The sequence below is a fragment of the Cetorhinus maximus genome, chromosome 9, assembly GCF_964194155.1.
Source record: "Cetorhinus maximus chromosome 9, sCetMax3.hap1.1, whole genome shotgun sequence".
In the NCBI taxonomy this organism is placed as follows: domain Eukaryota; kingdom Metazoa; phylum Chordata; class Chondrichthyes; order Lamniformes; family Cetorhinidae; genus Cetorhinus; species Cetorhinus maximus.
In genome coordinates, this window is record NC_135887.1 from 23,007,250 (window position 1) to 23,033,434 (window position 26,185).

The 26,185-nt window shown below is 44.8% G+C and overlaps 1 protein-coding gene across 6 annotated transcripts in view; it reads right to left on the bottom strand.

Moving 5' to 3' along the window:
• bcas3 (BCAS3 microtubule associated cell migration factor) overlaps nucleotides 1-26,185 on the bottom strand; it is a 1,018,944-nt gene that overhangs the window by 977,561 nt on the left and 15,198 nt on the right. For 5 of the 6 annotated variants that reach the window (XM_078548265.1, XM_078548260.1, XM_078548263.1 and 2 more), the window contains exons 2-3: nucleotides 5,254-5,343; nucleotides 1,239-1,293 (exon numbers count right to left, since the gene is read on the bottom strand). In XM_078548265.1, coding sequence (XP_078404391.1) covers nucleotides 1,239-1,293; nucleotides 5,254-5,324 — 126 coding nt within the window. In that variant the 5' untranslated portion in view covers nucleotides 5,325-5,343. The remainder of the gene's footprint in view (nucleotides 1-1,238; nucleotides 1,294-5,253; nucleotides 5,344-26,185) is intronic. The other variant, XM_078548261.1, reaches the window with a different exon arrangement.

Consider the following 26,185-nt stretch of genomic DNA (forward strand, 5'->3'; position numbering starts at 1 on the left):
GACAACTGCTTTTTGAAACAGTTAAAGACAAGGCACATATTGTTCTGTGAAGGAACAAAGCAGCTACTGCTGTGAAGAGCAGAAGGACTAGTGTGTTCACAACCAAGCAGGGTGCTTATGAGTTTTCAATTCAAAAGGAAGGGAGAAGAACAGACGAAGCAACAAGCAACAAGGAATCATCGAGGTCAGCCTTGCTGGTAAAAGTCTGATCTGGAAGACTCAAGTTGAGTGGAACTATTTTCGAAGGACACTGGAAGTTTTGACCTAGCATGCAAGAAGAAATAAGCCTGATGGAAAGCTGGGAGTAACTTTGGACTTGTTCTTGTAACGCTACACATCTGCCAGAAGTGTGATGCACAGCAAAAAAGACATATCTCAATTGAATTAGCTAGTTAATGTGGAAGTACCGTTTCTTTAGTTTGGTAAATTAGTTGCCTGTTAAGTAATTTTTGATCTACTAAAACTAGATGTGCTAAAAATTACACTGACAATCAATTTAAGATTGTCAGTTGGGCTCGTAATGTGATGCATTTGCGTGTACTGGAAGCCACATATATTAATACACAGGCCCTGTTTTTTGCAGACAGAAAGAACACGTACATACATTACACCTGTTTCAGCTAAACAAAATAAGTGACAGCCATTCGCTGACTCATTCCTCATGTCAATGCCTTGACAAATCAGGGTGAAGATGCCAGGTTTAAGTTTCAAACAATGCTTGGCAGTTAACTGTCAGTCACCATCAGTGGTGCATTCTCCATGGCAATGCCACTTGCCATGGGTGTACCTACACCATATGGACTGCAGCTGTTCAAGATAGCAGCTCACCACCACCTTCTCAAGGGCAACTAGGGATGAGCAATAAATGCTGGCACAGCCAGCAAAGCCTACATCTCGTGAATGAATTAAAAAAAAACAATCAGCACTTTCTTCGCAAATAGCATAAATTGTTGTTTTCCCCTTTATATTGGTATTCTAACAGCAAATTAAAGACAACTTAATGGACAGAGTTATCAAGAAAACGGACAGAGTTATGCAGAAAACATCAACCCATCTTCTCTCTTTTCAGGTGCTGATACACCTCATGAAGATTTTCAGCATTTTATAACTTTGCTTTACATTTCCAACTTTAGATTTGCTATTTGTTTTTATCTGATAAACTTTATTGCATGTGCAGTATAACACAGCGAGGATACTGTATGTGTAGCAGGCAGATTTTACACAATTATATCAGTTACCTGGGGAACTACATCTTGCAGAAAGGTGACAACACTCTCCATGTATGACTGTTCCCTGTAAATAAACACAAATATATTATAGAACTCAATATTGCCTTAGAATCATACAATCATGGCTCAGAATCATTAGAAGATTTTATTTCTGGAGTTAAAGCAGGTGAGGAATTCAAATTCTACACATCTACAGTCAACGCTGGCTGAATGTATTTCAGGAGGTGTCATCACATGACCTCCTACTCCAACTGCCCCACTACCTCGACATTCTCACACCGGTTGCCAATGTGTCCATCTTCAGAGTGCTCCGCCTCCCCAGGCCACGTGGAAAGCAAAACGACTCATTACCCAATCAAATGATTCTTGGCTCTCAGTCAAACAACCTTTCTTCCCCCATCTTCAATAGGTTTATAGCTAATAAACTGAAGTGTTCAAAGAAAATGGTTTTCTCCAGGGTTTGTACCAACAATTTCCTTGAGATTAATCTTCACTTCCTGGAGACTCCAGGCCAATCCTGGAGGGTTGGCAACCCCAAACAACAGCCAGTAATGCATTAAGTATATTTCTGTTAAGTGAATATTTTCCAGGTATATTCATCACTTTATTTTGGGTTCCGTTCAAAATTATACATCATGTGTCACTGCTGTCATAGTATAACTCTACTATTCTTTTCCCTCCTCTTCTACTAAAAGCATGGACTCTAGCAGGGTTATAGTTCCACTTCCCTCCAACACCCCCCCTCAAGTGACCAAAGCACTAACCGGCACTTTGATCAAGCGATGAGATTGGGGGGCAGGGAACACAAGTATCACAGAATCTATTTCCAAAGTAGTTAAAGTTCTGAACATTGGAACTTAGGAGCAGGAGTAGATCATTCAGCCCATTGAGCCTGCTCCGCCATTCAATACAATCACAGCTGATTATCCACTTCAATGACTTTTTCCCCACACAATCCCCATATCCCTTTATGTCATTGGTATTTAGAAATCTGTCAATCTCTGCTTTAAACATACCCTGTGACTAAACTTCCACATCCCACTGGGGTAAAGAATTCCAAAGATTCACAACCCTTTGAGTAAAAAAAAATTCTCCTCATCTCAGTTCAAAATGGCTCCCCCACTTATTTTGAAATTGTGTCCCTGGTTCTGGACTCCCCAACCAGGGGAAACATCTTACTTGCATCTACCCCATCTAACCCTTTAAGTATTCTGCAGCTTTCATTGAGATCACTCCCATTCTTCTAAACTCCAGATAATACAGGCCCAGTTTCCCCACTCTCTTTTCATAGGACAGTCCCGCCATTCCGGGAACAAGTCCAATGAACATTTGTTGCACTCCCTCTATGGCAATCATTTCCTTCCTACGGTAAGGAGACCAAAACTACACACAGTACTCCAGCTGTGGTATAACCAAGGTTCTATACAATTGAAGCAAGACTTCGCTACTCCGGTGCTCAAATCCTCTTGTGATGAAGGCTACCATGTCCCCCCCACACCGGCTTCGGACCCCCACCCGACCCCGAGACACACACCCTCCCCTGACCTCCACACTCCACAACCTCCGGACACCCCTACTAACTTCCAGACACATCCCCCGAACCCCGGACACCCGCTCGCGACCTCCACTCCCCACCCACCCAACCTCGGACCCTCCGACCTCCGGAACCCCCAAATGCCCCCCCAGACATTTGCCCCCCACCCAACCACTGGACACCATTACCCCTCTGACTTCCGGGCATCCCCCCGGCGTCCAGAGACCAATCCCCCACCCCCGGCCCGACCTGCGGACCACTGGGAACTCTGCCCCCTCACCCGACCTCCGGATCCCCTCACCCCCCCAACAACCTCCCTACCCCCGCCCGACCTCCGTCTCCCCCACCACCCCCCCACCCCCCCACCCGGCCTCAGACCCTTCGACCTCCGAACCCCCCCAGGCCTCAGGCTCCCCCCAGTCTCCGGAACCCCTGACCTCCAGACACACCCACCCCCCCGGCCTCCAGGCAACCCTTCCCCTGACTTCCAGACACCACCCTCACTGGCCTCCGGACCCCACCCCACAGAAACCCCTCCTTCCCCCGGCCTCCAAACACCATACCCAGCCTCCAGGCACCACCCCTCCCTCCCCCTGGCCTCCAGACACCACACACACCCCCTCCCTCCCCTCAGCCTCCAGACACCACACACCCCCACCACCGGCCTCCAGGCACCACACCCCTCAACCCCGGCCTCCAGGCACCACCCCCCCAGGCCTCCAGACACCCTCAGCCCCGACCTCCAGACACCCCCAGCCCCAACCTCCACCCAACTTCTGGACACCCCCAAGCACACCCCTAACCTCCCGACACCCCCAAATTCCCCAATCCTATATACTTACCTTAGACACTTAGCTTCCTCTGGCCTGTCAATTTCACTGGCCCTTTTAAGCTTACCTGCTTTACGGCAGCAAGTGCTGTAAAAAAACGGGGGCATGGCCTCCTTGAATAGGCTGGATCTACATTTAGCTGGGGCCTGCAAGGATTCTTTCGATGCAGGCCCTAAGCAACTCTGACGAACGGAAGTGGCAACGCAATTTTCAAGACCAGATAAATGTGCATTTATTTCTTCTAATTTCTGCGGGCCAGCACTTTCTGACGCTAGTCAGAGGTTACAACCCCATATTTTAAATTAGTCCTTTAAGATGGGATGCATTGTAGCCTGATGAGTTCCTTTTCTTGGTTCTCTGAAGATAAATGGAAGTCTCTGGGTTTTTAATCAAACTATGGCTGACCTTCTGTAAAGAGATATATTCTTGCAGGTGGGAACAAATTAGCCTCTCTCTCATTGTCTGAGTTAACTGGTTGTTCGGCAGAGTTCTGTACTTTTTGCTGGATGGTGGTTCCCCTGTGTGCTGATTGTCCCAGACTGACTTGTCCTAGCTGGTCTTTGAAATAATAATATATCTTATCTCTAGTCAGTTTCAATTATGTGACCATATTATCAATACTTCTATTATCCACACAGATAATACGACATTCAAAGCCATTGTTACACAATGGAGAATGAATGGCGCCGTTCACATCTGCTTATGATAAACTGGTTTCTTCATACCTCTCTGCCTATATATATTTACACACAGGGTCCTGTCCTCTGTAAACAAAAAGAACATGTTCAAATATTGCCCTTCTAAACAAAAGCTTGGGCAACATTGTTTCCCTGGGGCATTCCCCATGGCAACATCCCAACAAATCAAAGTCAACTTGCCAGGATTGAATTTAAACAAAAGCTTGGGAATAACTGTTGCCTGGTTCATTCTCCATGGCAACACTGCAATCAATAAGATTCTACTTGCTAACCAATCAGCACCCTTTTCTCATGCAGTATAAATTGTTGTTCTCATTGAAATCTGATATTCCTGCAATTCTGTCCTGATGAGTGCAAGACGCACTGGAGTATTGTGTCCGATTCTGGGCACCACGTTTTAGGAAGAATGTGAAGACTTTAGCAAGGATGCAGAAGAGATTTCCAGAAACGGTTCTATAGATGAAAGACTTCAGTTACTTGGATAGATGGGTGAAGCTAAAACCGTTCTTCTTAAAAGTTGAAAAGAGATTTGATAGAAATGTTCAAAATCATGAACCTTCTGGACACAGTAGATAGAGAGAAGCTTTTTGCATTGGTGGAGAATCAGAGGATACCAATTAAAGGTGATTAGCAAAAGAACCAAAGATGACATGAGGAAAACTTTTTACACAGTGAGTGGTTAGGATCTTTAATGCACTGTCTGAGAGTGTGGTATAGGCAGATTCAATCATGACTTTCAAAAAGGAATTAGATAAATGTCTGAAGAGAAAAAGATTTGCAGGACTATAGAGAAAAGGCAGGTGTGTGGGACTAACTGAATTGCTCACAGAGAGTTGGCATGGACACGATAGGCCAAATGGCCTCCTTCTGTGCTGTAACCATTCTATGAATCTATAACTAATATTTCACGTAATTATCAAATGTATTCAGTATTAAACAATTCAAATAAACGTATTCCTTACGTGACTGCCTGATGTCGGACCATTATTCCACCAGTACATCGGCTAGGTCGGCGGGGTGAGTCTGTAGCCATAGCTGCTCAATTCTCCCCCCTAAATTGAAAAGAACTCAAACAGTTAGTTCAGCCACCAGTCAAGAATGAAAGAGCATGCACATATAGTATCTTCTCATAATGACAGGACTTCCCAGAGTGCTTCAGAGCCAATGAAATGCTTCTCAACTCTAATCACTGTTGTAATATAGTCAAGTTAACACGAACATGAAGTATCTAGGTACAGATACAGTCAGGCATTCTTGAATATCCTTCTTTCTTATAAATGCAGTGGTCATCCAGGGAGGGAATTTATTGCCAGGAAATGATGTGCTTCCCATATTGAACACCCTGTATCGATGTTAAACAACCCTAGATGAGATTCAGCACAATTGAATTTAGAGTAAAGTCCCCTCTACTATCTCCCAATAATAGGAATCATCTCTAACTTCAGAAGAGAATCAATGGGATATCTTTCCATTTTCCACACCAGCTATATGGGCTATCTGAGAGAGACAGCCAATTTAATGCCAAAATAGGCATAATTCTTTGCTGTGGGTCCATGCAAATTTGGAACTGGTTTTAAAGACTATGAATATGAACATACGAATTAGGAGCAGGAGTAGGCCACTTGCCCCTTCAAGCCTGCTCCACCATTCAATGAGATCATGGCTGAATTGATTGTAACCTCAATTCCACATTCCCGCTTACTCCCAATAACCTTTCACCCCCTTGCTTATCAAGAATCTACCTACCACTGCCTTAAAAATAGTCAAAGACTGCTATCATAATTAGATTTTATACCACAGGTATGATCATTGTTTTACACCCAATTACAGTACTTACTGGAGCAAATAATACCTTTAACATACTAAAATGTCCCCTGGTGTTTCACAGAAGCACAATCAAACCAATGAGGATGTCAATCCAAATCAGGATATATTAGGAAGGTTAGCCTAACATTTAGTCGAAGAAGGAAAAACGGTGGCGCAGTGTTATCGCCACTGGACAAGTAATCCAAAGACCCAGGGTAATGCTCTAGGGACCCGTATTTGAATCCCACCACGGCATATGGTGAATGTGAATTCAATAAAAATCTGGAATTAAAAGTCTGATGGTGCCCACAAAGCCATTGCTGATTGTTGTAAAAACCCCTCTGGTTCACAAATGCCCTTGAGGGAAGGAAATCCGCCGTGCTTAACTGGTCTGGCCTACATGTGACTCCAGATCCACAGCAATGTGGTTGACACTTAAATGCCCTCTGAACAAGGGCAGTTAGGGTTGCTGGCCTAGCCACTTCCTCCCACATTCCATGAAAGAATTTTTAAAAAATTACACTCTCAATATGCCCTGCCACCTTCAAAGATCAATCCACATGAACCCCCCAGGGCCCTCTGTCCCTGCACACTCTTTAGAACTCGTTCATTAAGTTTATATTGCCTCGCCCTATCCCTGTGACTTTGGTTGAGCTGAAGCAGCAACAATTGACTTCAATGCCTCTGGGGAAGGGAAAGAGAGTAAAAGGAAATCACTCCAGGTTCTTCTGCAGCAGGCCTTACCCGAAAGATCTTGCTGGTGGCCTGCATTGGGTTTAGCTGAGCTGCTTTTCAAGGTTTGATTCACTGTCCAGGCCCATGCAGGAAGAATGGTAACCATGGTGAGATACTAGAGGAAAAGAGGAGTTGCCCATTGGCCTCTGACTGTGAGAGTAGAGGAACAAACTGGGGGGAAACCAGAGTGGAGGTGAATTCCACCAGAACAGATGACCAGGTCACCCTCACTGCTGCATGTGGAATCTTGCACTAGGATGGTGACTGCACTTCAAAAGTGCTTCATTGGCTGTAAGGTGCTTTGGGATGTCCTGAAGTTGTGAAAGGTGCTATAGAAATGCAGGTTCTTCTTTTTCTTCCTGATTTTAAGTGACTTTCCCATTTCTCTTCCCTGCCCAGTTCCGGAATTGCGTGCTGACCACTCTGTGCTGTGGGCTTAATCAGTTCTCTGGAGATGAAGACACTTCCTCCAGCTCTACCAGCAGGAGTCGCACCGAGGTCACCAACATTCCTGAGGCAGGAGGCGGGAACAGAATCTCTCCAGCCTGAAACCCCTGTCGGGATCCAGCACCAGCTCCAAGGTTGGACCTGAGAGAAAGGACTCTGGTCGATGGCCGCTGAATTCCCATGCGCTCTCTGTACACAATTGGCTTCACTTCACCTGTCAGCAGCAAGCTCCTTTGTCTTACTTACAAGGACCCATTGAACAGGATTTATTAAACTCAGTCTAACATCATGCCCTCAGATCACTCACCACATTTTCAGTACCAACTCACACTGCATCAGTCCCCATTCCAACACAGTCATAGCCTGAACTCCTCTCTTATTTTGCAATTTATTGCCTGCCCCACCCCAGCCCCACTAGCCACTTCATAAAGAGCCCATTCCAGCCTCAGTCCCTCCCTCCCAGCTTTGAATCTCCACAATGACCTGCTCAAGGACCCCTGTGAATCTTCCCCCCCCACCCCACCCCACCCCACAGGCTTCCCCACTTCCCTACACTTCAGACCTCCCTCCAACACACTTCAGACCTCCCTCCTACACCTCGCTGAGAAATTCTCATCAATGTGATTCACAATATGGACATATCGGAATGTGAGCAGGAGAATGCGATTAGACTGGGTGGGATATTAAAGCTTGTGGGAAACATAAGACTCAGAGGAGGCCATTTAGCCACTCAAGCCTGTTCCATTGTTCATTGTGATCATGGCTGATCTGTGATCTAGCTCCATTCATCAGCCTTTGCCCCATATCCCTTAATACTTCTGGACAACAAAAATCAATCTCAGATTTAAAATTAACAATTGATCTAGCATCAATTGCTGTTTGCAGAAGAGAGTTTCATCAACCTTTGTGTGTAGAAATGTTTTCCAATTTCACTCCTGAAAGGTCTCCTAGTCCTGGACAGCCTGACCTCTCTATTTGCTCTCTCTGTGCTCCTTAATATCTTAAAACCTTTATCCAAATCACCCCTTAACATTCTAAATTCCAAGGAATATACCCTAGTTTGTTTAATCACTCCTTATAGTTTAACCCTTGGAGTCCAAGAATCATTCTGATAAATCTATACTGCACTCCCTCCAAGGTCAATATATCCTTCCTAAGATGTAGTGGCCAAAGCTGCTCAAAGTAACTCCAGGTGTGGTCTAACCAGTCCTAGATGAAGCATGACTTTATCCCCTTATATTCTAGTCCTCTAGATAGAAAGGCCAACATTCCATTAGCCTTTTTGATTATTTTCTGCACCTGCTCATGACATTTTAACGATCTATGTACATGGACCCCCAATTCTCTTTGGACCTCCACTGTTTCTAGCTTTTCACCATTTAGTAAGTACCCTGTTCTATTCCATTTTCCGCAGTTGGTGAAATGTGAATTCAATAAAAAGCTGGAATTCAGAGTCCAATGATGACCATGAAACCATCATCGTAAAAAACCCATCTGGTTCACTAATGTCCTTTAGGGAAGGAAATCTGCCATCCTTACCTGGTCTGACCTACATGTGACTCCAGACCCACAGCAATGTGGTTGACTCTTAACTGCCCTCTGAAATGGCCTAAAAAGCCACTCAGCAGTAACAAGCCACTACGATGTCTTAAAGGAATGAAACCAGACGGACCACCTGGCATTGACCTAGGCACCAGAACAACAACAGCAAACTCAGCCCTGTCGACCCTGCAAATGCCTCCTTACTAACATCTGGAGGCTAGTGCCAAAATTGGGAGAGCTCCTTGCAGACTAGTCAAGCAACAGTCTGACATAGTCATCCTCACGGAATCATACCTTACAGACAATGTCCCAGACACCACAATCACCATCCCTGGGTATGTCCTGTCCCACCAGCAGGACAGACCCAGCAGAGGTGGTGGCACCCATGGTATACAGTCGGGAGGGAGCTGCCCTGGGAGTCCTCAACATTGATTCTGGAGCCAATGATGTCTCACGGCACCAGGTCAAACATGGGCAAGCGAACCTCCTGCTGATTACCAAGTACTGCCCCCCACCATCAGCTGATGAATCAGTGCTGTGTTGAACATCACTTGGAGGAAGCACTGAGGGTGGCAAGGGTGCAGAATTTATTCTGGAAGGGGGACTTCAATGTCCATCACCAACAGTGGCTTGGTAGCAGCACTACAGACTGAGCTGGCAGGGTCCTAAAGGACATAGCTGTTAGACTGGGTCTGCAGCAGGAGATGAGGGAACCAACAAGAGGGAAAACATACTTGACCTCACCAACCTGCCTGCCGCAGATGCATCTGTCCATGATAGAACGAGTAGGAGATGAAGTCCCGCCTTCACATTGAGGATACCCTCCATAATGTGGCACTACCACCATTCTAAATGAGATAGATTTCAAAACAGATCTAAGACTGGGCAACCATGAAGCACTGTGGGCCATCAGCAGCAGCAGAATTTGCAACCTCATGGCCCGGCATATCCCCTACTCTACCACTACCACCAAGCCTGGGGATCAACCTTGGTTCAATGAAGGGTGCAGGAGGGCATGCCAGGAGCAGCACCAGGCATCAACCTGATGAAGCTACAACAGAGCTACTTGCGTGCCAAACAACGTGAGCAGCAAGTGACAGACAGAGCTAAGAGATTCCACAACCAACTGATCAGATCTAAGCTCTGCAGTCCTGCCACATCCAGTCGTGAATGGTGGTGGACAATAAAACAACTCACTGGAAGAGGAGGCTCCACATATTCCCATATTCAATGATGGGTTAGCACAGCACATCAGTGCAAAAGATAAGGCTGAAGCATTGCTACAATCTTCAGCCAGAAGTGACGAGTGGATGATCCATTGCGGACTTCTCCGGAAGTCTCCAGCATCACAGATGGCAGTCTTCAGCCAATTTGATTCACTCCATACGATATGAAGAAACGGCTGAAGGCACTGGATATTGCAAAGGCTATAGACCCTGACAATATTCCGGCAATAGTACTGAAAACTTGTGCTCCAGAACTGTCCCTAGCCAAACCAGTACAGTCCAGTACAACAGTAGCATCTACCCAGCAATGTGGAAAATTGCCCAGGTATGTCTTGTATACAAAGAACAGGACAAACCTAACCCAGCCAATTACCGCCCCATCAGTCTACACTCCAACATCAGTAAAGTGATGGAAGGGGCCATCAACAGTGCCACCAAGCGACATTTGCTTAGCAATAACCTGCTCACTGATGCTCAGACTGGGTTCCACCAAGATCACTCATGACCTCATTACAGCCTTGGTTCAAGCATGGACAAAAGAGCTGAACTCAAGAGGTGAGGTAGAGTGACTGCCCTTGACATCAAGGCTGCATTTGACCAAGTGTGGCATCGAGGAGCCCTAGCAAAACTGGCATCAGTGGAAATCAGGGGGACAATTCTCCACTGGTTGGAGTCATTAGCACTAAGGAAGATGATTGTGTTGGTTGGAGGTCAATTATCTCAGTCCCAGGGCAGGAGTTCCTCAGGGTGATGTGCTAGGCCCAACCATCTTCAGCTGATTCATCAATGGCCTTCCTTCCATCATAAGGTCAGACGTGAGGATGTTCGCTGATGATTGCACAATGTTCAGCACCATTCGCAACTTCTCAGATATTGAAGTGGTTCATGTCCAAATGCAGCAAGACCTGGACAATATACAGGTTGGACTGACAAGTGGCAAGTAACATTCATGCCACACAAGTGCCAGGCAATGACCATCTCCAACAAGAGATAATCTAACCATCGCCCCTTGATGTTCAATGGCATTACTGTCGCTGAATCCCCCACTAGCAACATACTGGAGGTTACCATTGATCACAAACTGAACTGAACGGCCCATATAAATACTGTGGCTACAAGAACAGGTCAGAGGCTAGGAATCCTGTGGCAAGAAACTCACCTCCTGACTCCCCAAAGCCTGTCTACTATCTACAAAGCACAGTTCAGGAGTGTGATGGAATACTCTCCAATTGTCTGGATGAGTGCAACTCCAGCACCGTTCAGGAAGCCTAACACCATCCAGGACAAAGCACCCCGCTTGATTGGCACTCCATTCACAAATATTCACTCCCTGCACCACTGACGCACAGTGACAGTAGTGTCTACTGTTAAGTTCTAATAGCTGCTTGATAACAAAGACAGAGGCCAAGAGTAACTTCTCCAGTTTTATTCTGATGCATAAAACTCCACAGACACACTGTATCATCTGTTTTCCCTTTATATACAAATGAAGTGAAGTACTTAGCTTGTTAGCTTACAATTAGGGAACCAAGGGTCCAGTGAGAGGGAGGAATTGAAGAAAATCAGTATTAGTTAAAAAAAAATGGTGCTGGAGAAATTACTGGGGTTAAGGGCTGAAAAATCCCCAGGGCCTGATAATCTACATCCCAGAGTACTAAAGGAAGTGGACCTGGGAATATTGGATGCATTGGTGGTCATCTTCCAAAATTCTATAGGCTCTGGAGCAGTTCCTCCAGATTGAAGGGTGGCAAATATAACCTCACTATTTAAAAAAGGAGGGAAAGAAAAAACAGAGAATTACAGGCCAGTTAGCCTAACATCAGTCATGGGAAAAATGCTAAAGTATTATAAAAGACATGGTAACAGAACACTTGGAAAGCATTAACAGGATTAGATAACGTCAGCATGGGTTTATGAAAGGGAAATCATACTTAACTAATTTACTGGAGTTTTTTGATGATGTAATTAGTAGAATAGACAAGGGAGAACCAGTGGATGTGGTGTATTTGGATTTCAAGAAGACTTTTGATAAGGTCCCACATAAGAAGCTAGTGTGCAAAATTAAAGCACATGGGATGGGGGGTAATATACTGGCATGGATCAAGAATTACTTGACAGACCGGAAACAGAGAGTGGGAATAAATGGGTCTTTTTCTGGATGGCAGGCAGTGACTAGTGGTGTATCGCAGGGATCAGTGCTTGGGTCCCAGCTATTCACGATATATATAAATGACTTGGATGAGGAAACCAAATGCAATATTTCCAAGTTTGCTGACGACACAAAACTGTGAGTTGTGCGGAGGATGCAAGGAGGCTTCATGGCGATCTAGACAAGTTGTGTGTGTGGGCGAACGCATGGCAGATGCAGTATAATGTGGATAAATGTGAAGTTATACGCTTGGGTGTGAGAAACAGTAAGGCAGAGTATTATTTAAATGGTGATATATTGGGAAATGTGGATGTACAAAGGGATTTGTGTGTCCTTGTATGTAAGTCAATGAAAGTAAACAGGCAGGTGCAGCAAGCAATTTGGAAGGCAAATGGTATGTTGGCCTTCATTGCAAAAGGGTTTGAGTTCAGAGTAGGGATGCCTTACTGCAGTTATACAAGGCCTTGGCGAGACTACACCTGGAGTATTACATGCAGTTTTGGTGTCCCTACCCAAGAAAGGATATACTTGCCAAAGAGGGAGTGCAGCAAAGGTTCACTCGGCTGATACCAGGGATAGCAGGACTGTCATATGAGGAGAGATTGGTTCGACTGGGCCTGTATTCACTTGAGTTTAGAAGAATGAGAGGGATCTGATTGAAATGTATAAAATTCTAACAGGGCTAGACAGGCTAGATGCAGGGAGGATGTTTCCCCTGGTTGGGGAGTCTAGAATCAGGGGCCACAGTCTCAGATTACGGGGTAGGCCATTTTGGACTGAGATGAGGAAAAATTTCTTCACTCAGAGGGTGGTCAACCAGTGGAATTCTCTACCACAGAAGGCTGTGGAGGCCAGGTCACTGAGTATACTCAAGAAAGAAATTGATAATTTTTTGGATATTAGGGGTATCAAGGGGTATGGAGGGAAAGTGGGAATATGGCGATGAGATAGAGGATCAGCCAGAATCATATTGAATGGTGGAGCAGGCTCAAAGGGCCGAATGGCCTACTCCTGTTCCTAGTTTCTATGTAATTACTACTTAAACACTCCTTGACAGTTAACTGTTTCCTTCCCTAACATCTACCACCTACAAGATGCACTGCAGGAGCTCACCAAGGCTCCTGAGACAGCACCTTCCTAACCGATGACCACTGCCATCTAGAAGGGCAAGGGCAGCAGACACGTCAGAACACCACCACCTGGAAGTTCCCCTCTAAGCCATTCATCATCCTGACTGGGAAATATATCGTCATTCCTTCACTATCGCTGGATCAAAAACATGGAACTCCCTTCCTAACAGCACTGTGGATGCGCCTACACTACATGGACTGCAGTGGTTCAAGAAGGCAGATCACCACCACCCTCTCAAGAGCAATTAAAGATGGGCAATAAATGCTGGCCTAGCCTGCGACACCCACGCCCCATGAATGAATATTAAAAAAAAGTGTGTTTTAAAGAAGATCTAACAGTTTGGAGTGGGAGGTGGTGGCTGGGGGGTGGGGGTAGATTTAAGGAATAAATTCCTAAGTAAGTGCATAAATACCTTAAGGTAAAACCACCAAATACAAGGCTCCAGGAGGGGGTGGGTGTATTAGAGCTATGGGACGTTGAAGGGCAGCAGGAAGCTACAAACATAGGGAGGGGAGAGGTCATAAAGGGATTTACACATGAACATGAAAATTTTAAATCAGGAGTTGAGCGGCCAGCAGCCAATGCAGGTCAGCAAGGACAAAGGTGATGGGTGTGTGGAGCTAAGTGTGGGTTAGGATATAGGCAGAAGAGTTTTTGATAGGCTAAAGCTTATGGAAAGATGAAAATGGGAGGCTGGTCAAAAGAGTACTGGAATAGTCATGCCTGGAGGTGACAAAGGCATGGATGAGGGTTTCAGGAATGGATTGATTTTTCTCAAACAGGTTCACATACATTTCAACAACTGAAGTAAGTTGTGTGGACAAATACATTAGTCACTTTTCGGGCAGCAAGGTCACACAAACAAGAGCGAGAGTAATGACAGCTTTTGGGTTGGGGTGGGCATGCAGCTGACGGCCACAACTGAGGGAGGAATATTAGCCAGTCCACCAGGAGAACTCCTTGCTCTTTGAATAGTGCCATGTGATCATTAACATCCATCTGAACCACTGGAACATGTGATCTTCCCACTCTTGCCCCACCAAACCTAAAGTTGTATAGTGGTTTGCAGATTAGCTGGAATGCTGCAGATTTTCTTCATGCCTTACAAGCATAACACTGAATTTTCTAGAATATTCATATGTTGTTGAAATATTGTTATGTGGGTGGAAGGCTCAGTATATATTGCTGGCAGTCATCTAAGAGGAGATGCTTAGATTGGGGTGCCAAGGGCCTTTCCTATTTTGTTTTGGGGTGCTACTGTTGCTGCCTGTGATACCCAGGCAGAGTACCTTAGCTCTCAGACTTTCAGTTAATCACTCTGCATTAGGTTCAAACCCAAGCATTAAATTTAAAATTAAATTGTGCTGATCCATTAGAATGCCTAATTTTTATAAAAATATTCGATGTAAATCTTCACAATTTGTTGTTTTAACACAAGATAATGCTGAGCTTCTAAACTGCTGCCAAGAAGCTCCAGAACCCTAGATCCTACAGACAATCTCAGCATGTCAGAGTCTGAAGTGACTACTCACACCCAAAAATCAAGAGAGCCACACAAGTCAAATCATCAATATCACATAATATACGAGTGTCCAGTTACTAATACCTAGAAATATAAAAATTGACTACACTGTCTGCATTAGGAAGTGATTCTACACATACACCACAATCAATATTTGTTTCAATAAAGCTTACATAAATAATGAATAGGATTAAGTCTACATTAGCCAGAATTCACATAATAAGGCAATAGTCAAGAAATTCATAAAAGGGCTAGGGTATCTGATGTTTCACTGAAAAATATCACTTATTGATAAATATTATTGATAAATATCACTTTCTCTTGGATTGGAAAGTGAACACTATCCTCTATAATTCAACATGGTGCATTCAGTTTTGTGAAAGTATCAACTTTCTGAGTCACAGCAGCATCATCTGCAAGAAAAAGGAATTATGGGAGGGGGAGGAATGTGTCCCAAAACTAGAAAATTATTTCACATTGATAATTGGCACTCTACAATACAAGCAGAATGATAAAAGGAAAATCTCGGGCTAGTGTGCTAACACTGAACTTCACCTCCCTATCACTCGGTGTCATGCAACAATAAATAGTCACTCAAATTTCTGTAAAGAGCAACAGTGGAGTACTGAAATCAACCCAATGGCTAGAGAGAGTGTTTTGGGCTGCACAATAGTAGGATGAAGTAGTAGTAGTTACAGATTGGTCACTAGAGGCGTGGGTAATTTGAAGTGATAAATTAAGACACAGAAGCAGCCTACTGCACAAGAAATGCTGCCAATTTAAGTGAGACTTTTCCTTCTAGTTGATGGTCCTCCTCGCTGTCAAAAATATTTTTACAAGTGACTCCTTTCATGTACCTGCATCTCTCCCACTCTTGATCTCTTCCTTCAGCCTCTGTACAACTCATGCAAATTCTTGTTCATTCTCTCTTAATCCATCATACCCCCTCTCCCAAGATAGAATCAGCACAGATAAGGATACAAGCAGAATTGGAAAAACACTAATGTTTGAGAGTCAGAGTTGACTGCTTCATGATACATTCATAATGGAAGCTGTTACAGCAGGAGCTCAATTTGACCTGCTACTCATTAATGACCCAGATTTTGTTCTAAAATTGAAGTTGTGGCAATCTTGAGGGACAGACAGCAAAAATAGAATGATTAAATTCAGTTTGATCTGGGATTTGGATATTCCAAAGACAAATGAGTTAGTTATACAACTTTAAAAATGGCTAATTTCAAAGAAATGAGGGAACAACTCAATCAATTGATTGGGGGAGCGAAAAGCAGAATACTTGTGGATGCTGGAATTCTGAAATAAAAATAGAAAATGCTGGAAACACTCAGCAGGTTATGGCAGCATCTGTGGAAAGAAACAGTTAACGTTTCAGGCCTGTGATCTTTCATCAGAACTGGGCAAAGTCAGAAATGCAACAGGTTTTGAGCATGGGGTGGGTTGGACAAGAACAAAAGAAAGGTCTGTGATAGGGTGAAAGGCAGGAGAGGTTGAATGATAGAAGAGTTAGTCTTCCAGGGCCAAAGACAATGCTGATGGGTGTAGAAAAGAAACAAAAAAATGTGTCCAGAGCAGTCGTGCTACTGACCACAAGCAAAAAAACAAGAGAAAAACCAAAACATGCAAAGAATAGGAACCAAAACAGGCACCTGTTGTATTAAGCTGTTCAGGACTAAAAGGATTAATGTGTGACTGGGGAAACAGTGTCACCCACATGATGATGTAAAGGGAGTCACATGACTAGTTGTAGTCTGAATGGAGAAAGCTCATGGCGTGGACTGAAGAAGCTTACTGTCTTGTATATCTGTGCATAGTTATGTTCTACAATAAATAGTTACTGTCCAGACTCCATGCCTCTGAACCTCTTCCTTAGACAACCACAAAAACATACAACATGGCAGCAGCAGGTGAAGGACCCCGAAATCTACGAAAATAAAAACTGAAAAATTTGCAGTCTGATCTGAAAAAAATGCGCCAAAACAGAAGGCTTTGATGAAACAGTTGGAAATCGCCAGGAAAGCTCCATAACAGACATGGAGGCTGGGAGGCAGAGAGGAGATCAACTGCAGCTCAAGAAGGACTCCACCATAGTATGTGAAAGTCCATTAAAAATCCTGATCAAAAAGCAGGGTCAAAGAACCTCTTGATGATCCAGGAAGGATAAGCAACTTTAAAAACGTTTCTAAACAAGACACAGTAGCCGGACAGCACTGGGGGAAAGTTCATTTTTAAGTGCGCAGCTTGAAACACACTGCAGCCCAGATCCAGAGTCAGCGCCATAACACCGCATGTGGGGGAAAAAAAAAGAAAAAAAATTGGCTATTAAATTCGATCCTCCAACGACAGCAAAGTAACTAACTAGCCTTAATAATCGTTTTAACGATTTTTCATGAGATTCGGAGGAGGTTTGAAACAGCTCAGTAACCGCAGTGGGTATTCAAAAAACTCCGATCAGCACAGGAAAACTCGACTATTGCAGCCCCATTTTAAAAATTTAAGGCAAGCCTCTCCTGAGCTGAAAACAGCAACAGATTCAAAATTTCCTTTTGCCAGAACAATTTGGGCAGATGGAAGGACCAGACCAGGCACAGAATTGGGCACTAAGGAGGAGGAAATTTTTAAAATACAGAATTACATCAATATCAAATAATAAATCAGAGGCTGGTTGCCTCACATCCTTTAAAAAGTACCTGGATGAGCACTTGGCACGTTATAACATTCAAGGTTATGGACCAAGTGCTGGTAAATGGGATTAGGTAGGTAGGTCAGGTGTTTCTCACATGTCGGTGCAGACTCGATGGACCGAAGGGCCTCTTCTGCGCTGTGATTCTGTGATTTTTTTTCTAGGGTCACGACCAATGTCCGCTGGTCCACTGTCAGAGCTCATACTGCGCTTTCTGGGTTTCCACATCTTTACCTTGGTTTGCCAATCGTTGGGTCTTGTCTCCTGTCCTTCATCCTGCACATTTAGCCAATGTTTGTATTTACCAGTGGCCTTTCCTGTTCTCCCTATGATTGTGAAATCCCTCCACACACTGGCCCCTTCTAGCATGTATGTTACTTTTGTTCCTGCTTTGGATAGTTGCCCTTTTGGACGAATTGCGTTATCCTGTACCTCAGTGTTACTTTGTTTATAGTCAGTCAACTCTGTATCTGCCATCGTCTACTCCTCATAACTACCCAGTGTGTGCGTATGTGAAGTGCATGGTGCCTCCTCACGTTCTATGTTCTGTTCAGAACCTGTAAAGGTATAGTCAGTACCAATTAACCACGAAGAATGTACCCTAACAGTTTGATTGCTGTGTTGTACAATTACTACTTTCCCATCACTCCCTATTACCTTGCCAGGTTCTTTCCACTCTTCCTGGCCTTCCTTTTCATAGTATATCAGGTCTCCTTGTCTAAACTATATTCCTGATGGTCTTATGCGATGCTGTGGGGCCCACTGAATTTTCTCCGAAACCTCAGTTTTAATTAAAGCTTTTCTGCCCGCACGCAAAGCGTTTAGATGGGCAGGGGGAGCATCTGACAATGCTGAATGCAACTTCGGATTCCTTCCGTACACCAACTGGTAGGGGCTGTACCCACCAACCATTTGCAGAGTGTTCTTTGAGTGTACCGCCCATGCTAGTGCCGTTTGCAATTTACAATCTGGTTGATCAGCTAATATTTTATGTAATATATCATTTATTACCGCATGATTTCTTTCACAAAGACCATTACTAAATTGGGCTCTCTGCTGCAGTGTGCATAACTATGTTTAAATTTGCGTACACATCTCGAAATTCCTCTGGCGGATTCCCCACCATTATCTGTGAGGAACTTCAACGGTGTTCCTAATTCTGTTCCTACCCACTTCTCCGTGACCTTATCGACAATGGTCCTTTTGTCTTTACTATGTATTACAGCTAACTCTGGTTGCCATATCTATGAAGTGTAGTAAAAAAAAACCCTATCCTTGTCCCAAACTTTCGAGTCCATTGACACTGCATCGTTAAACTCCCTGGCTAGTGGCAAGCTCAGAACGGGATGTGATGGTGTCTTGCGATATTTAAGGCAAATTTCACACCGAGCAGTGCATTTTTTGGGTTTAAACGCATACGGTCACCATCCCAGACATGCTTTTTGTCCCAACTCTCAAATAGGCTAGGGTTACAACCATTTTCAGGCCTCTTGTCATTAACCCCATCTTTTTACTGGAATCTTCGTCTAACATTTGGTCGAAATTCGGCCACCATTGAATCCTCTATCCTTTATTTCACAGCATAGTTGTTCGCATTTGCTAAGAAAGTGGCAGGGAATGACCGTTTCCCCAGAAATCTTTATAGGGCAGCAGCCATTTGATCTAGGAGAGATTCTTTCCCCTGGAACTGAACCCGTTAGTACTAAAAGACTATCAACATGGGAAATGCGAGCACAGTCCAGCAATTTAAATGTCAACACCGATTCCAGAATTTCAAGTTCAAATCTCTGTAGTCTCCAGTACCATTTATCAAAACCCATGATATATTCTTCCACAGACTGATCATCTGATTCCCTAAACCTATCAAAGATCGTCCAAGCTTCATACGCTTCCAATAACTCATCCTTCTTGTAAAACTTATCCAAAAATTGTAACAGAAGGTTCGATCCTTCTTCATGATCCAAATCATCCACTTTCCACTCTGAAAATACTTTCCTCCTTAACTTATTTTTGGCTGGTAATGATAACGTCAAAGCCATATCTTGCTTTTTTCGGGGTATAGAAGTAACTAGGGTCCACATTTCAACTTCAGCCTTCCATTGCTGATAAGGTTCAGAGTCAGAAAAAATTGGTGGATAGTCAAAGCTTGCAATTTTGCACTGTCCTTCCGCTAGTCCTAACTTAAATTGTCAGTAACAGTACACTTCTTTTCCCTCAGAGGATTGAGACAATAATCTTCATATACAGCAATCAATCAGCAAAGCTTAAAGTTCATCCTCTGCTACCATGTTATTCACAATAGGAGGTTGTGGTGGAAGAATTAATCCAGGCTGATCTTTTGGTTCAAGCTGGTTTATTTTCAAGACAATTCCTCAGTGCTACTGACTTCCAAGTAGCTTCCACACAAAGGGTTCCAGCTATATATTTTTATTCTATTTAGATAGGATAATCAATGCCTATCACCTGTTTAACTAGCAATTGTCTTTAACCAGGTGATTGTCATGCAATGTGATTATTTATATACTGACAAGGCATCGATTAATCATCTGACAAATTTGAAGAGGTCATAAAATTCTTTGACAGCTACTTTAACCTATGGAGTAACAAAACTTTGGAAAGAGCAAAGTTTCAAAGAAGGGCCCAAAAGCCTGCAGAACCTGTGGACACCTTTGTCAATGATTTATATCAGTTGGCTGAAGGCTGTGAATATGGTGATCTTAAGTCTGAGCTGATATGAGACCGCATAGTAGTTGGGGTAACTAATGATACTCTTTCTGACTTGCTTCCATCCAAAGAAGATCTAACTTTGGAGAAGGCAATAGAGATTGCCAGACAATCTGAAGTCCTTCAGCAAATTAGCATATTAAGAGGGAAAGATAAACCATGGTACAGAACACCCCAAATGACAGTACAACTCATTAAACAACAAAATGCGAAAGACACTCCAAAGCATAGAAGACTGTATGCAATTAAAACTCAAGATGCGGTAAACCACGCCAGCGCTGTGGTACCAAAAAGCCTCATAGGAACAAATAGTGTCCTGCAAGCACAGCAGAATGCTTCCACTGTAAAAGGCTGGGACACTTTGGGAAAATGTGCAGATCAAAAAATCTCTAAACATACAGAGGATCACCAGCGAATCTTTGCACAAAAAGCCATCAACGAAATAGAAGTCACACCAAGACTAAAAACTTCCTAGATGAGATTAAAGATTTCAGATATACCTTCTGGAATGCTGACACATGCATCAATGGGCATATTACTAATTTAAAATTAGACACTGGAGCAAGTTGACAGTCCTGTCTAATAGAGAACCGTGGCTTGGTTCTTTACATTGTAGAGATGTAAACAATCTCTACAGCCACCTACAACACAGTTGTACGCACCAGAAGGAATCAAGCTTCAGGTTGCAAGCAACGCTCCAATATAAGAACAAACAGATACGGGAAACATTGTATGTGCTTCATATCCAAGAATTCTCTCTTCTGAGCAAGAAAGCCTGTGTCAGCCTCAACCTCATCCGAAAGATCAAAGAGATTAACTAGCAAGGATCTGGTTCTGTTTTTGAAAAGGCTTTTCCAAAACTATTCACTGAATAGTTCAACTATTCAACTGAAGACTGAATACAGCATAGCACTGAGAAACTATGCCAAACCCGTGTGCCTGTTTACTCCAAGAAAAATACAGCATCTGCTTATGAAATACAACTGCAACTTGACAAGATGACCTATATGGGAGTCATCTCCCCATCACTCAGCCGATGGAATGGTGACCCAGGATGGTCCTGGTTGTAAAACCAAACAGGTGTGTGTGTGCATGTGTGTCAACCTGACAACTCAACAAGGTTATGGCAAGGAAAATCCACCCGATGTCCTCGACGATCGACAGCTTGACCAAGCTCTCCAAGGGTACTGTGTTCTCAAAACTTGATGCCAACAGCAGCTACTTGCAGATACCATTAGATGAAAAATTGAAGTTGCTGACAACTTTTATCACCCCATTCAGCAAATTTTGCTTCAATCATTTGCCCTTCAGCATTGCCTCGGCACCCGAGATTGTTCAGTACACATTGTCGGCCATCTTACAAAGCCTAAAAGGAGTCATCTGTGATATGGCTGAAATCGCTGTCTATGGAACGACTGTCAAGGAACACAACATGAGACTCAAGGCTGTCTTGGACGGCTTGAAGGAAGCATGATTAACACTGAATGATAAGTGCAAATTCTCTAAGACCTCCATTTGGTTTTTAGTTCATATTGAGAGCAACAAAGACATCATGGCAGACCCATATAAAATGAATCAGTGAATTTCCAACCCCCATCCTCCATTCCAGATCTCCAAAGGTTCCTGGGTATGGTAAACCAACTCACGAAATTCTTGCCAAACCTAGCACAAGTCACAGAACCCTTATGACACCTACTGAACAAAGCCCAAGCATGGTGTTGGGATGCACACCAGGACACGCATTCCACCAGATCAAAGACATGCTGCTCTCACCAGATATCCTGGCTCACTACGACCCATCCCTGCCAACCACAATCGTACAGATGCATCATCAATAGAACTAGGGGCAGTCCTGTTCCAGAGCAGCTGAATGGATGCTGCCAACAAGTATATTAGACGTCTAGGGCGCTATCAGACATAGAGAAATGCCCTCTTTGAAGAAGTACGGTTCTGTCCTCCGACAGGATTTCCGACTGTATCTTCTGCCCTGCTCACCTTCATTGCTTTCCATTTCTCTCCTGGTGTTTGACAAGGTGTTTACTAAAACCCGCTTTCACAGCCATATCTCCTTTCTCAGTGACTGTCTCCGTCTCCGACTCACCCCACGTGGATTTCAACTGAAATTCCATCCCTCTTGTTTCGAACCCACCCAGGATTACAGGTATCTCCGGGACATAAAACGTTTCTCGGACTGCTGTTCCCGTCGCATTCTGAGATCCACACTCAGTGCCATGCGCCGCCATATGAACACACTCGACCTCTCCCTCCAGCAGCACCGCCGCACCCTTTTTCAAAGCTGCGCGTGCCCCCAGTTTCATTTTATTCTTCGCCTCATCTGTCGCCTCAACAAGAAACTTTTTCTCTTTCTCTCAAGTGCTAAGGAACGCAAGCTCCAACAACTCATTGACTCCAACACCCATCTGGGACCCTCCACCCCTGCTTGTCCCTCCGTCCTCACCCCATCTTCCAATCCCAGCCCCAGCCACGTATTCACTATACCCCCTGACCTTTCCCTCTCCGATGCTGAACGTTCAGTGCTCAGCAAAGGACTTAGTTTCATACCCTTACGCCCTCATCTCAGTGAATTTCGGGCTCGGCATGATGCTGAACTCTTCTTCCGCCGTCTTTGTCTCCGTGCTCACTTCTTTGGGCAGGAGTCCTCTCCCCGCTCAACGGATCCTTTCACCCACCTCCAATATTCTCCCTCCACTTGGACCCCTCCCTCTGGATTCTTACCTTCTCTTGATCTTTTCATTGAGAACTGTCGGCGTGACATTAGCCGTCTCAATTTCTCTGCTCCTCTCACCCATTCTAATCTGTCTCTCTCTGAACTCACTGCACTCCGTTCTCTCAGGTCCAACCCCAACATTGTCATCAAACCCGCTGACAAGGGTGGTACTGTTGTTGTCTGGCGCATTGACCTCTACCTCGCGGAGGCTGAGCGTCAACTCGCAGACGTTTCCTCCTACCTCTCCCTGGACCATGAACCCACCACAGAACATCAAGCCATTGTTTCCAGGACTGTCACTGACCTCATCTCCTCTGGAGATCTTCCTCCCACAGCTTCCAACTTGATAGTCGCCCAACCTCGGACGGCCCGCTTCTACCTCTTACCCAAAATCCACAAACAGAACTGTCCTGGCAGACCGATCGTGTCAGCCTGTTCCTGCCCCACGGAACTCATTTCTCGTTATCTTGACTCCCTTCTCTCTCCCCTTGTCCAGTCCCTTCCCACCTACATCCGTGATTCCTCTGACACCTTACGTCACATCAACAATTTCCAGTTCCCTGGCCCCAACCGCTTCCTCTTCACCATGGATGTCCAATCCCTCTACACCTCCATCCCCCACCGGGATCGTCTGAGGGCCCTTAGCTTCTTCCTTGAACAGAGGCCCCAACAGTCCTCATCCACCACTACTCTCCTCCGTCTGGCTGAACTTGTTCTCACACTGAACAATTTCTCCTTTAACTCCTCTCACTTCCTCCAAATAAAAGGTGTGGCTATGGGTACCCGCATGGGCCCCAGCTATGCCTGTCTCTTTATGGGGTATGTGGAACATTCCTTGTTCCAGTCCTACTCCGGCCCCCTCCCACAACTCTTTCTCCGGTACATCGATGATTACTTCGGTGCTGATTCATGCTCTCGTCGGGACCTGGAAAAATTTATTAATTTTGCTTCCAATCTCCACCCCTCCATCATCTTCACATGGTCCATCTCTGACACTTCTCTTCCCTTCCTTGACCTCTCTGTCTCAATTTCTGATGATAGACTGTCCACCAATATCCATTACAAGCCTACCGACTCCCACAGCTACCTCGACTACAGCTCCTCACACCCCGCTTCTTGTAAAGACTCCATCCCATTCTCTCAGTTCCTTCGCCTCCGTCGCATCTGTTCTGATGACGCTACCTTCAAAAACAGCTCCTCTGACATGTCCTCCTTCTTCCTTAACCGAGGTTTTCCATCCACGGTCGTTGACAGGGCCCTCAACCGTGTCCGGCCCATATCCCGCGCATCCTCCCTCACGCCTTCTCCTCCTTCCCAGAAACATGATAGGGTCCCCCTTGTCCTCACTTATCACCCCACCAGCCTCCGCATTCAAAGAATCATCCTCCGCCATTTCCGCCAACTCCAGCATGATGCCACCACCAAACACATCTTCCCTTCACCCCCCCGACGGCATTCCGTAGGGATCGTTCCCTCCGGGACACCCTGGTCCACTCCTCCATCACCCCCTACTCCTCAACCCCCACTTATGGCACCTCCCCATGCCCACGCAGAAGATGCAACACCTGCCCCTTCACTTCCTCTCTCCTCACCGTCCAAGGGCCCAAACACTCCTTTCAAGTGAAGCAGCATTTCACTTGCATTTCCCCTAACTTAGTCTACTGCATTCGTTGCTCCCAATGCAGTCTCCTCTACATTGGAGAGACCAAACGCAAACTGGGCGACCGTTTTGCGGAACACCTGCGGTCTGTCCGCAAGAAAGACCCAAACCTCCCTGTCGCTTGCCATTTTAACACTCCACCCTGTTCTCTTGCCCACATGTCTGTCCTTGGCTTGCTGCATTGTTCCAGTGAAGCCCAACGCAAACTGGAGGAACAGCACCTCATCTTCCGACTAGGCACTTTACAGCCTTCTGGGCTGAATATTGAATTCAACAACTTTAGATCTTAAACTCCCCCTCCCCCCATCCCCACCCCGTTTCTTCCCCCCCCACCCCCCTTTTTTTTCAATAATTTATATAGATTCTTCTTTCCCCACCTATTTCCATTATTTTTAAATCTAAACTAAAACCTTGTTAGTCTTTCCACCCCACCCCCACTAGAGCTGTACTTTGAATATCCTGTCTTCCATTCTTAATTAGCACTTTTCTCAGACAAATGTCACCACCTTCGACACCTCTTTGACCCTTTTGTCTGTGACATCTTTTGATTATCTGCTCATCTCCACAATCACCACACCCTCAATGTGTCTCTCCCCCACCACCCACCTTAAACCAATTTATATTTCTCCCTTCTTCTAACTATGCTTCAGTTCTGCCGAAGGGCCATGAAGGCTCGAAACGTTAACTGATTTCTTCTCCGCCGATGCTGCCAGACCTGCTGAGTTTTTCCAGGTAATTCTGTTTTTGTTTTGGATTTCCAGCATCCGCAGTAGCTTTTAGCTTTTTGTTTTTATATTATAGAGATAAGGTATGCATTTATAGAAAAAAAGGCTCTCGCAGTCACGTGAACTTGTGAAAAGTTCTCTAACTGGATCATTGGGCTGAGAGTGGTCATCAAGATAAATCACAAACCATTAGTCTCACTACTGGATGAGAGGAAACTCGCCAATGCAACCCCCCCCCCCCGCCACCGCGAGAATTCAGAGATTCCACTTGCGCTTTGCTTTCGAGGCATGTACATCTAGCAGAAAGTATCAAATTATTGCGGACACACTGTCCAGGGCCACAGTCAACCATCCCACGACACATGATGTTAATCTGGTCAACGAGGTCGAGTCCTATTCCCAGTTTGTGACAACACAACTGCCAGCGAGCTCAAAGAACCTGCAACAGATACACCAAGTCAGATGCAAGACGAAGAGTGCATCCACATCCATCAACACTGCATTCGAGGATGGCCACTGCAGTGTCCCGGTGGCATTATCATGAAAATATACCTTGAACAACAGAACCACTTCACCATAATTGATGATCTGCTGGTATATGGCGAGTGTTGGTCATTCCCGTCTCACTTCGACCAGAGGTTCTGCAATTAATTCACCAAGGCCACTTGGGCATCACAAAGTGCAGAGCAAGAGCCCCAGTCTGCAGTATGGTGGCCGGGAATATCAAGAGGATTCAAAGAGATGATTTTAAACTGCCAGGTGTGTGCGCTGCACAAAGCAGTCCAGAGGGAGCTCCTTATC